General features: G+C 45.1%; 1 protein-coding gene across 1 annotated transcript in view; it reads right to left on the minus strand.

Annotated features, from left to right (window-relative positions):
* ZSCAN2 (zinc finger and SCAN domain containing 2) overlaps positions 1–11,081 on the minus strand; it is a 24,697-nt gene extending 13,616 nt beyond the window's left edge. The window contains exons 1-2 of the mRNA XM_004708211.2: positions 10,995–11,081; positions 8,934–9,411 (exon numbers count right to left, since the gene is read on the minus strand). Coding sequence (XP_004708268.1) covers positions 8,934–9,312 — 379 coding nt within the window. The 5' untranslated portion in view covers positions 9,313–9,411; positions 10,995–11,081. The remainder of the gene's footprint in view (positions 1–8,933; positions 9,412–10,994) is intronic.
* Between the last annotated feature and the right edge of the window lie 1,604 nt (positions 11,082–12,685).

Raw genomic sequence — 12,685 nt, forward strand, 5'->3', positions numbered from 1 at the left:
CTGAAACCCAAATGAAGGCTAAACATGATAGTCGGACAAGAGGAAAGTACAAAGAAATAGAGGAAAGAACTAGGAGGCAATGGGCAGTTATAGAGATCTAAAAACAGGCATATACAGATGTAAATATATTTATATACGATGAGGAGGAAATAGATCTATGTACATATAGTTATAGGTTCAGTATTAAGGAAACAGATGGACAGTAGGCTCCTACTCCAGTACTTCCTCAACACAAGAACACTTTGTTCTAACAATTCGGCAGTCTGAGATGCTCACCTTCCTGGCACGATCGCTGAAGACAACAAGAGCACAAGCAAATGTGGTAAAGAAAGCTGATGGTGCCCGGCTATCAAAAGATATAGCATCTGAGGTCTTAAAGGCCTGAAGATAAACAAGTGGCCATCTAGCTGAGAAACAACAAAACCCACATGGAAGAAGCACATCAGCCTGTACTGACTTAATTGCTAAAGACAAAGCGGGTGCATAAGCAAATGTGGTGAAGAAAGCTGATGGTGCCCGTCTATCAAAAGATAAAGAGTCTGGGGTCCTGTAGGCTGGAAGATAAACAAGTGGCCATCTAACTGAGAAACAACAAAGCCCACATGGAAGAAACACACCAGCCTGTGAGATCACAAGGTGTCGAAGGGATAAGGTATCAGGCATCAAAGACCAAAAAATAAACAAACAAACAAATAAATCATAGCATTGTGAATGAGGGAGGGAGTAGAGTAGGGACCCAGGGCCCATCTGTGGGAATTTGGACATCCCCTTGCAGAAGGGACCCAGGGAGGACCCCAGCCAGTCAAGGTGCAGTGTAGCAACCATGAAATAATACAATTTTCCTCTAGTTCTTGAATGCTTCCCCCACCACCCCCCACTATCATGATACCAATTCTACCTTACAAATCTGGCTAGACCAGAGGATGTACACTGGTACATATAAAAACTGGAAACAGAGGGAATCCAAGACAGATGATCCCTTTAGGACCAGTGGTGAGAGTGGCGATACTGGAGGGTGGAAGGAAGGTGGGGTAGAGAGGGGGAACTGATTACAAGGATCTACATAAAACTTCCTCCCTGGAGGACAGACAGTGGAGAAGTGGGTGAAGGGAGACATCGGACGGTGTAAGATATGACAAAATAATAGTAATTTATAAATTATCAAAGGTTCATGGGGGAGGGGGGAGCAAGGAGGGAGGCGAAAAAATGAGGAGCTGATGCCAAGGGCTCAAGTAGAAAGCTAATGTTTTGAGAATGATGAGGGAAACAAATGTACAAAAGTTCTTGACACATGGATGTGTATATGGATTGTGATAAGAGTTGTACAAGCCCCCAATAAAATGATTTAAAAAATAAGTAAATAAATATGACTTTTCCATCACCACTAATGTTCTTTCCCCCCTCCTTCTACCTCTCTGGTAGGAACCACCTCGGTCTCTATATTTGCTTTTCTTTATATAAGTGCGGTCATATAATATTTATCCTTTTGTGGCTGACTTATTTCACTCAACACACTGTCTTCAAGCTCCATCCACACTATAGCATGTGTCAAGACTTCATTTCTCCTACTGGCTTAGTAGTAGTCCATTGCCGTTGTAGTAGTTACATAATCAACTTGATAACTAGGTCTAGGGCTGGTGTCTAGCCTGTCAATCAGGTCACAGACTGATGATGCCTCCCTGTAGGTATGGCCTTCTCATGAGGATCCTGAGAACTTCCTCTTTTTTTCCTTGGAGGTGGGCCTCTCTCTCTTTGGTTCACCTTCCTGTTGAGGAGCCACACTCCAAGATTTGGAGAAGCCACGTGGAGACCTGCAGCAGCGCTGAGATGCTTCACCGTCATTGGATCCACATGACTTTGCTCCCACCAGCTTGTGATCTTCCTGCACTCAGCATCATGCATGTGCTGCATGAGTCTTAAGAGGAATTTATGGACTAGAATCAGACATATGGGCTAATATTGGACTTAGGGACTTGATCTGTACTGGGCTGGGATGTTTTCTCAATAGACAATTGCTCTCTGATATAAAGCTCTCTCTTATACACACGAGTGTCTCTGGATTTGTTTCTCTAGTGACCCAGCCTAACACATTATGGTACCTTGGGAGTGGGGTACTAGAGAAACAAATCATAAAGGTGGAGAGTGGATACTTGTTTGACCTCTGCCTTGGAGTAGTTTTTTTCTTTGGTTAGCCAGAGGTCAGATATGACCACACTGTTTACTTGATTGTTTTTTGGAAAGAATGTGGGCTAATATCGGACTTATGGACTTGATCTGGACTGGGTTGGAATGTTTTCTCAATTACCATTGCTCTCTAATATAAAGCTCTTTCTTATACACACATGAGCGTCTCTGGATTTGTTTCTCTAGTCAACCCCATCTAACACAGACATATTTACCACTGTTGTTTATCCATTTATCTGTTGTTAGGCTTTTAGGTTGTTTGTACCTTTGGGCTATTGTGTATAGGACCCTAATGAACACTGGTGTCCAAGTCTCTGCTTTCAAGTCTCTGGGGTGCGTGCACACCTCGGAGTGAAAGTGCTGGATTACAGACGGGTCCCATTTTCAGTGTTTCGAGGAACACTCTTTTCCAAAACAGAGGTGCCGTTTGGGTTCCTACCAGCAATAGATAAGGGTTGCAAGACCCCCACATCCTTATCGACACTTGTGATTTTCAGTGTTTTGTTTTATCTTGGTCATCCTAAGTGGGAGTAAAATCCATTGTGGTTTTGAGCCTGAGGGCTGGTTGACACAGGGAATTTTTTTTTTAAATCAATTTATTGGGGCTCATACAATTCATCACAATACATAGATCAATTGTGTAGAGCACATCTATACATTTGTTGCCCTCATCATTCCCAAAATTCGCTTGCCTCTTGGGTTCCCGGAATCAGCTCATTTTCCTTTTTTCCCCTCTCCCCCTCCCGACACAGAGAATTTGTTCATGTGTGCGGTGGTCATTTGAATACCTCTTTAGTAAAATGTCTATTCGTCTTTTGTCCATTTAGCGATTGGGTTATTTGCCAATTTGTTAAGTTGTTTTGTATATATATTGTTATTAGATTCCTGTCAAATAGATGACTTCCAAAGATATCCTCCCAGTTGGTAGCTTATCTTTTATTTTTAAACTAAAGTCTTCTCATGAACAAAAGTTTTTAATCTTCATGAGGTCTCATTTATGCATGTTATCGTTTGTTGTGTGTGCTATTATATCGCATAATCCACTGCTGAAAACTAGGCCTGACAGCATTGATCCTGCTGGTTCCTCGAATAATTTTATGGCTGTAGTTTGCACATTTTGGTCCTCCATCCATTTTGAACTCAGGTGTTTTTTGGATGCTGTGAAGGAAAAATCCTGTTTGTTTCTTTCTTTCCTTTTTTTTTTTGGTATGTGGAAATCCAATTTTTCCAGCATCATTTATTAAAGAGATTCTTCTTTCCCCATCAAATACTTATCATCCTTATCAAAAATCAACTAACCATAAATGCGTAGATTTATTTCTAGATTCTCAGTTCTATTCCATTGGTCTATGTGCCTTTTGTTATACCAAAACCAATACTGGGCTGTTTTGATTACTGTAGTTAAAAAAGGGGTATGTTTCAAAATCAGGAAGTGTGAATCCGCCTACATTGTTCTTCTCTTTCAGGATTAGTTTAGCTATTCAGGGTCTCTTGCCTTTTCATATAAAGTTAAGAATTTATTTCTACATTTCCATAAAGAAGGCTGTTGAAAGGATAGATTACCTTGGGTAGCACTGACATCTTAATAACATTAAGTCTTCCAATTCAGGAACAGGAAACATCTTTCCACTTATTTAATTCTTTAAAATCTCTCAGCTGTGTTTTACGGTTTTCCTGTCCGTAGTTCGATTTACTCGTAGGTGTGGTATATGCTTAGATGCTTTTGTAACTAGAATTGTTTCCCACAATTTCCTGTTTAGATTTCTCAGTGTTGGTGTATAGAAACCCATCTGATTGCTTGTTGAACTTCTACCTTGTTATAACTTTGCTAGATTCTTCTATTAGCTCTAGTAGTTTTCTTGTGGAATCTTTGGAAATATCTCATTTGCACACAGTTCATTAAAGGGAATAATTCTTTAAATGTGAGCAACTAGGGGTGCTTGCTAGTCAAACATTAAACAAGCAGGCCTTGAAAAGTTCCATAATGATAAATGTGTCAAAAACCCAAGCTGAACAAACAGAATAGAGGTCATCAAGGGTCTCTTATTGAGAAATGTCTGAGAGGGACAAAATAACTCAGAGGACCCCAGGTGCATAGGAGGAAGGCCTTAGGGCTTTAGATTGGTTCAAAATAGTTCAGTCATGGCAGACAGAAACAAGAGTGGTCTACACATTGCACAGCAATCAAACCTCTTGTTAGATTTTGGCATGAGTAGAAAACAGGTTGGGGAGTCCTGGTGGCATAGTGATTATGTATTGGGACTGTTAACCACAAGGTATGCAGTTCAAAACCACCAGTCACTCAGAGAGAGATAATTGTTCTACTTCTGAAAAGAGTTATAGTCTCGAAAAGCAACAGGATCACACAGTGCTTCTTCCATGTGGGCTTTGTTGCTTCTGAGCTAGATGGCCGCTTGTTTGCTGAAGGGATCAGGTATCAGACATCAAGGAACAAAAATCATATCATTGTGAATGAGGAGGGGTGCAGATTGGGGACCTAAAGCCCATCTGTAGGCAACTGGACAGCCCCTTACAGAAGGGTCATGTGGAGGAGACGAGCCAGTCAGGGTGCAGTGTAGCAATGATGAAACATACAACTTTCCTCTAGTTCTTTAATGCTTCCCCCCCACCCACATCATGATCCCAATTCTACCTTACAAGTCTGGCTAGACCAGAGGATGTACACTGGTACAGATAGGAACTAGAAATACAGGGAATCCAAGACAGATGCTCCCTTCAGGACCAGTGGTGAGAGTGGCAATACCAGAGGGTGGAGGGAAGGTGGGGTAAAGGGGGAACCGATTACAAGGATCTACATAAAACCTCCTCTCTAGGGGATGGACAACAGAAAAGTGGGTGAAGGGAGATGTCGGACAGTGTAAGACATGACAAAATAATAGTAATTTATAAATTATCAAGGGTTCATGAGGGAGGGGGCAGCCAGGAGGGAGGGGGGGGGGAAATGAGCTGATACCAAGGGCTCAAGTAGAAAGCAAATTTTTTGAGAATGATGATGGCAACAAATGTACAAATGTGCTTGACACAATGGATGGATGGATGGCTTGTGACGAGAACTGTAAGAGCCCCCAATAAGATGATTAAAAAAAAAAAAAGCAACAAGAACAGTTCTATCCTGACCATTAAGTCGCAATGTCAGAATTAAGGCGATGGCAGCGAGTCTGGGTGTTTGGGAGGAAAGAGGCAGAGGTGCCCTGCTCAAAGATGGTGGCCAATTGTGTTATTTTGAAAGCTGAATGTGTGTCACAGCACAGTCAGCTGCCATCTTTGAGCAGGGCAACGTTGTCTGTGTCCTACACTGCTTAAAATCTGACACACATAAGAGATTCAGTTGCTATGCAACTTGTACATTGCCCTTGTTTCTGTGGGCAAAGACTGAACCATTAAGAAGCAATTGAAGCCCTGAGGGGCATTTGTTAAGCAACCATGAAGACTAACACAGATAATTCAAAAGACAGAAGTCAAAGGACTGACAAACCCACTTATCTGGGACATCCCCATCTCAGGTAACCATCATTACTGAATATTTTGATCAAAGATCCACAGGAGAATTCTGGTCAAAAAGAGTACAAAACAAAATTTCAAATTCTCATGGAATCCAGACTTATGCAGCCCACTGAGGATAAATAACCCCCTGAAACGACTGTCCTGAGATAGTGCTTAACATTAAGCATCACCTAAGTCACAATTAAAATGCCAAAACAACAACAAAACCCTGAAACCAAGCACATACCCTGAAGCCAAACAAGTTTGGCTTCATTGATAAGGAAGTCTGCCTTGAGCACTGTATTTTTAAAGAACTATCTAGATGGGATCAAACTGACAACAGCAACTCAAAAAGTGAAGCGGCAGCGTAGAGGGCAGTGAGTTCATGTTCGTGGTGGGAGAATAGTTCGGTAAAAGTGGGTGTGAATGGTTGCACAACTTGAAGACGTCCTCGCTAAATTGTTTATATAGAAATTAGAATTGGCATATATTTTGCTGTGGGCATTTTCAATAACAAACACAATTTAGAAAAAAGAGGTGAAGGCACAAAGGCCCTGCCGTGAGCCAGTGGGAAGGTTAGCTGCCGGGGGTGTCTGCCATTACTCAGTTAAGACCCGACTCTCCAATTAAATAGCAACCAGGGTCTCTTCTCAGCCCTCCACCTGGCGCTGTAGGATCTGCTGACAGCTCTGGGGAATCCATTACAAGCTTGTCTTATCCATCCAGAGGCAAAAACAACAAAACCCAAAACCCAACAACAACAACATTTTAAAACAGAATGAGAGCATTTGTTATTTTCTTTAATACCAAATCCAAACCCACTGCCATTGAGGTGCTTTGAGTGCACAGCACACTGTGCAGGGTTTACGAGGCTGTAAATCTTTACAGGAACAGACAGCTGCATCTCTCTCCCGTGGAATAGCAGGTGGTTTCCAACTGCCGAGCCGTGGCTAGCAGTCCAGTGTTCACTGGGCAGTGCCACCACAGCTCCTTATTGTTGTGAATCAGGTGCTTTGCTTCAAATAAAACCTAGGATCTACCAACCATCATCATAACTGCACTCCTTACCAACTGTGTGACCTTGAGTAAGGACTCAACTTTGCTGAACTTCCATTTCCTCGTCAGTAACATGACAACCTCCCCGTCTCCCAGGACCATTAGTGCGACGGGCGAGTAAGGAGTCGGGCCCAGGTCTGGGCTCACGGAGATCCGTGCTTTTCCCGAGCTGTACTCCTCTTTCCTGGTCCTTGGGGGTTGTTATACTCTCTGCCCTCAAGCCACCTTCCCTTCTCTTCTGTTCCCTTCCCTCCCATCCCCAGTCTTCCAAATCTTCCAGCCCAGATAGATGCCTCTTGCTGTTAAGTAGTGTTAGACTGCTAACCACCGGGTCAGTGGTTCAAACCCATCACCCACTCCGAAAGAGAAAGAGACCGCTAGCTGCTCCCGTAAAGACTATTAGCCTCAGCAACCCCGGAAAAGGTCAGTATGAGTCAAAATTGGCTCTGTAGTGATGGGTTAGATGCCTCTCAGTCGCCTGTTTTCATCCTTGTCCCCTCCTTCTAGGACTCCACTGGTGAGCATCAAACATGTGATGACATGCTTAAGAACATGGGCCATGTCTTCAGATACACGTTCAAATCTGGATCTGTTCTGCCTCACGCAGATGGCACAATTTTAAAGGAGCTGCTTCTGGTGATAATAACCTGCTAACTCCCCAGTTGGTGAAGCTGACTGAGCTGTATAGATTTGATGCTAAGCACGCAGTCTGGCCCACAGAGAGCTTGCTAAATTTCATTTCCATTAATCCTTCCTCAGACACAACCAATCTCCTCCTCTTCCCCTGTCCCTCATTTTGACCCAACCTCATCACTGCATACCCAGATAACTGGTGGCTTCCTGGCTGCTCTCCTGCCTTTAGCCCCTCCCTAATCAAACCTACATCCTGTTAGCACACTCAGCTTCCTCCTGTGCCCCTGGAGCCCTAGTTCAAGAACCTCCTGAGGCCAATGGCATTCTGTCCAAGGCTCCCTCCACCCTTCCTCCAAACTCCACTTCCGACCACTTTCCAAAAACACACTTTCCAGTCAGGCAGCCTCCTCCCTGTCACCTGAAGAAATAAGCGACACGAGCCTTTGCTTAGCACAGCTACTCTCCGCTTACTATGTCCCCTTCCTTGCCCTGCACCTTTCCAAATTCTACTCCATCCTGCAACCTCAACCTCCAGCTTCCTGTCCTTATGAAGCTTCCTCCAACCGCCCTCTCCTCTCCACAGTGCTCCTTTCCCTGCAGTCCTCCTCAGCACAGAGGCAGCCATGGCCCATGTCAGGCAGAACTGAAATCAACATTTGGGAATCAAGTGTTCACAACTGAAGACCAGAGGGAGATGAGGAGTAGTTACGTGGTGGGCTTGGACCCCAGAACTAATGAGTGCTACAAGAGACAAATTTATCACCTGTTGCAAAGAGCTCAGGTTTTAAATTATTCTTTTAAGAGCCCAGCATAACTTTATACCACAGAAAGGACCCAGTTACTTATACTACCATTTATACTACCAGGTTTATACTACCACTTATAAAGGTTTCACTTAAAAAAATTTAAAATCACCTTAAAACTATCCAATGATTTGGGCTTGCTAGTTGCTGGAACTTGTAATATTTGAATGTTTCTCACACAACTGAGTGAAGATGGGTGAAGCATCTCTCCCCATAACCTCCATCAGTTTCCCAATCTTCCTAAATAAACATACAAAATAAACAAAAGTGTGTTTACTTTAAGGAGTCCTAGCAGCATAGTGGTTATGCACTGGACTGCTAACCAAAAGGTCAGCAGTTCAAAACCATCAGCAGTTCCGAGGGAGAATGGATGGAGCTTTCTACTCCTATAAAGAGTTACAGTCTCAGAAACTCACAGGGAGCAGTTCTACCCGGTCCTATAGGGTTGCTATGAGTCAGCATCAACTTGATGGCAGTCAGTTTGGTTTGTATTTACTATGCAAATGCAGCTTCAAGGCTAGTCCTTGAAGTCCCTCCTGAATGGAAACTGTAGAGCTGTCTCTGCACATATTAAAATATGACAAACGTGCTTACTGCCTGCAGACTTGTCCCAGAGTCGAGCTGCCACCAGGATGACAACAGGGAGACAGGGCTGGATCTGCCACCACTGTGCTGGAGCCCAGCTAAAAACATCCTATGCCTCCCTTTCAGAATTCTGCCCCCACCCTCTCCGGATGAGGTTGTGCATCTCACCACTGTCTTGAAGAGTCTGGGTCAAGTCTTCCATCAGCGCCACTGCCTCCTCGCTGCTTTCTGGCCGATGTTCTTGCAGCCAGGCCTGAATTTCCCTTGGCAGGACCGTCAGCATCTGCTCCTTGGTGTGCACCTCTGACCTCAGCCAGCGTCTACAGAGCTCTCGAAGGCGGCTGAGTGCACCCTGGGGCCCCCCAGCCACCTCCTGGGGGCTGCCCTTGTCAGACTCAGGGCCGTCCTCCTGCAGCACAGCTTCCTGCACCCAGGAGTCTTCTTCCAGGATCATGGTGGTGACCTCCTCCTGTTCCTCTTCCCCTTGAGGCACCTCCACCAAGGGGCTCAGGGGGTTGGTTACTCTCGGAACCTCTGCAGCCATCATCAAAGCTCTTGGGGCAATCACGTGGGCTTCCAGCCTTGAACCTCAGTCTTCTGTAACTGTTTCCCTCCTCAAATGTCAACCAGTAGTCCTGCTGAGAACCTAGGAAGAGAATTTGAGGCAGTGAGTCAGTCGACTACCTTAAAACGATCTAACTCCCAACACAGCAGCCTACTTGCAGACCAAGTGGTTCTCACGTGGTCAAACCATCAGAAGTTTCCTGTCCCTCTTAAAAGAAAAACAGCTATAGCTGAAAACATCTCTCTGTGGCAAAAGAAGAAATAACACAAAAGCACAGGAATTTTCCTTTTCAAAAGATCAAAGAATAAGTATCAGAAATGCAGAGCCCTCACAGGAATGAGGGCTGAGTTACCCTGTCCCTAGCCAGCTCACATTTGCCACAGAGTGAGGGCCTTTGACCTGACATACAACTTCCACTCAACCACAGTGACCACCTAAGTCCAGATAATAACACCCCTCCTTGTTATCTGACTGAGACATCCCGCAGATTAGCAATAGATCAGATGGCCAGGCACTTTGAGCCTCATTGAAAGAAAGGCTATGTCTCAATCACACTATTACTATATGTTAAGGCATGAAGTTTCGAAACTGTTTACCTACCCTCTTGGGTCCTGACTTGACCCCTCAGAAAGTTGTCTTTAAAAATAACCATCTTTGCAAACCGAAGTTTATTTGCAAGGACATTAGCAAGGTTTTCCACTGCTAAAAAGCAGCAGAGAAATTCAGCTGCAGGAGAGTGCTTAAGAAATTATAGCACAGCCAGGCTAGAAATGTATTTTAAATGTAAAATGTATTTTTAAACTATGCTGGAATAATCATGGCTATCTTTGGGGAATGCTGATTCAGAAGGGAATCAAAGAAGTCTTCTGAGGGGCTGGGCAGTTTCTGTGTCTTGATTTGGCACCGATTACACAGGACATACACATGGTATCTAAGATTTGTGTGCACTAGAGTGTGGGTATTTAAGAAGACCTCTTAAAATTATACCGAAAAAGAGTGTAAACAGATAAAAACAAAACCAGCACATAACAGAAAAAAATAGACAATGTTGGACCCCAATTCTCTTTAAAAAATGAATATCCATACAAAGAGGAGAAAGAAACCTGGGCTCTATAAAATGTTGAAAGTGAAGAAATTACAGATGATTATTATATAAACATGAGAAAGGCAATGAAAGATTATTTTAAAATCCATCATTACATCAAAACCACTTAGAGGCAGCCATCCAAAAAGAAAAGGGGGGTGGGGTGGGGTTGGGAAGAATTCGAGGGAAAACCGAAGCTCTCTAACGTGTAATTTTAGAAGCGCAGGCATAACAGAACTCATATTCGGGATCCGGGGAAAACTGTTCCTATTCCGCTAGTAATTCTGTCAGACCCGGGGCTTCTCACGCCCCCTCTGAACCTCAGTTTCCCTATGTGTGCCGAGCGTCGTCGGAAGTCCCTTCCGATCCTCCAGGTTGGCTTTGCGTGGAGCTCTCTCCCGGGAAGAGCCGAGTCCCGAGGCTGCGCGGAGCCGGCGGTCGCGCACGGCGGGGCGGTCACCGTCCGCGGACAGCGCCCCCGACGCCCCTCCCCCAGCAGCTGGCTTCAGGCCCGTTATTCCCTCGCCTCGGGCTCCTGCCATGGGCCCGCGCGGCTCGCGGCCTGTTCCTCAGGGCTCACCTCTCCACGGGGTAGATCCTGTTCCGGCGGCTGCTCCGTGATCCGAAGCGCCCCCGGGCACGACCCGGCCCCTCGGGATTCACCCTGGCTCCAGCCCGTGGGGCGCCCAGAACAATGGACGAGCGGGATCCGCCCACCGCCGCGCTCATTGGTCGCCCAGGTCGGGCCCTGGAACTCCTGCTTTCCTACTGGCGGATAGCGTGCCCGGCCGGCGGCGGGGGCGGGCGGGGCCGGAGGCATTGTGGGAAATGTAGTCCCCCCCTAGGGCGAACCGGACCGCAGTCCTGGGAGCTGAACGCTTGGGTGGTCGCCCGCCCGGTGGCTGTGAGCGCCTCAGTCGTGGCCCTGGCTGTGACTGGAGTCACATCATTTCACTTCTCTGAGGCCTGGGTCTTTTTCTGTAAAAAGTAAAAATTTGGTTGACAGAGTCAAAGAGTTTCTCAGCTGTGAACATGCCTGTTGTGATAAATAATGTTTTGGGATTCCTCGATGGCTGAACGTAGTCCCTGGGCAGGAGGGGGATCTTCGCAAGAGAAAATCCTCTTCGCCCTAGTCAGGCGTGTCCCCTTCCAATTTGTAAATAAACACTTGCATGCGTCCTTCACACAGCCATGGGTTCTTGAATGTAGTGCTTGCCCTGTCCCGCCTCTTCTATCTCCTCCAACTCCCACGTCGCCTCCCGGCGCAGCTCCACATCTTCAGTTCAGTTCTTATCAAGGATTGCTCAGCAGTGTGGGAGGAGTGGAGATTCGATCTCATCCGTCCAGTCCCGCGGTTGGCTGCTCTGGCGAAACAGCTGCGTCTACGCTGATGCAAACAGGAGAGAAACTAACTGCCTAGAAGCCCATGGCGGAAATCTAGGAAGGAAGAAAAAGACACTTTAAAAGGTCTGTGACCCGACAGATGTGCATGTTTATGGAACCATAACTTGCTGGAACTTATTAGACTACATTTGGGGTTTAAAGTTTTCTTATATTACTGGTGACATCAGTCTCATTTTCTATGAACTGTTTATATCCGTTTCCCAATTTCCTTTTGGATTCATTTTTCCTGTGTTTCTTGTGTCTTACGGGAAAGAAAAATTATCTCTTTGTCAGGTGGGTGGCTATTATTTCCCTCAATTTTTGTTTGTTTTTTGCTGTAGTTTATGGTGGTGGGGTTTTGTTTCCCCCAAAATAAGCATTGCACATTTTTATGCAGTCTAATGTGTCAATCTTGTCTTGTTAGGACGTCAGAGCTTTGTGTCATTTTTACCAAGGCCTCTTTACTCTCAAAGGTTATTTAAAATTCACCTATTTTTCACTAATGAGTCCTTTAAATTACTCCGGGTGCAAAGATAGATGTTGTTCAGGATTTTAATCCTGTTGTCCACAAGCTACATTCTTGGTAGCTAACTAGCATGTTCTGTCCAGTCCTTTCTAGTTCACAGCAACCCTCTAGGACAGAGTAGAACTGCCCGGTGGTGTTTCCCTGCCTGTAAATCTTTTTGGAGGCTGACTGCCACATCTTTCTCCTTTGGAGCAGCTGGTTAACATTTTGTTCAACAGCTGAGCATTTAAGCGCCGCACCACCAGAGTTCCTTACACCCTTGTTTCCATCTTAAATTATTAGCCCAACTGACCACATGCAAATAGCACCACCTCCAGGTCAACCTGAGACATCTATATGCAATGGCTAGGTGCAGAATTCTG

Source organism: Echinops telfairi, unplaced genomic scaffold (assembly GCF_000313985.2).
Source record: "Echinops telfairi isolate 266 unplaced genomic scaffold, ASM31398v2 ScPeMD7_7;HRSCAF=31, whole genome shotgun sequence".
Taxonomy (NCBI): domain Eukaryota; kingdom Metazoa; phylum Chordata; class Mammalia; order Afrosoricida; family Tenrecidae; genus Echinops; species Echinops telfairi.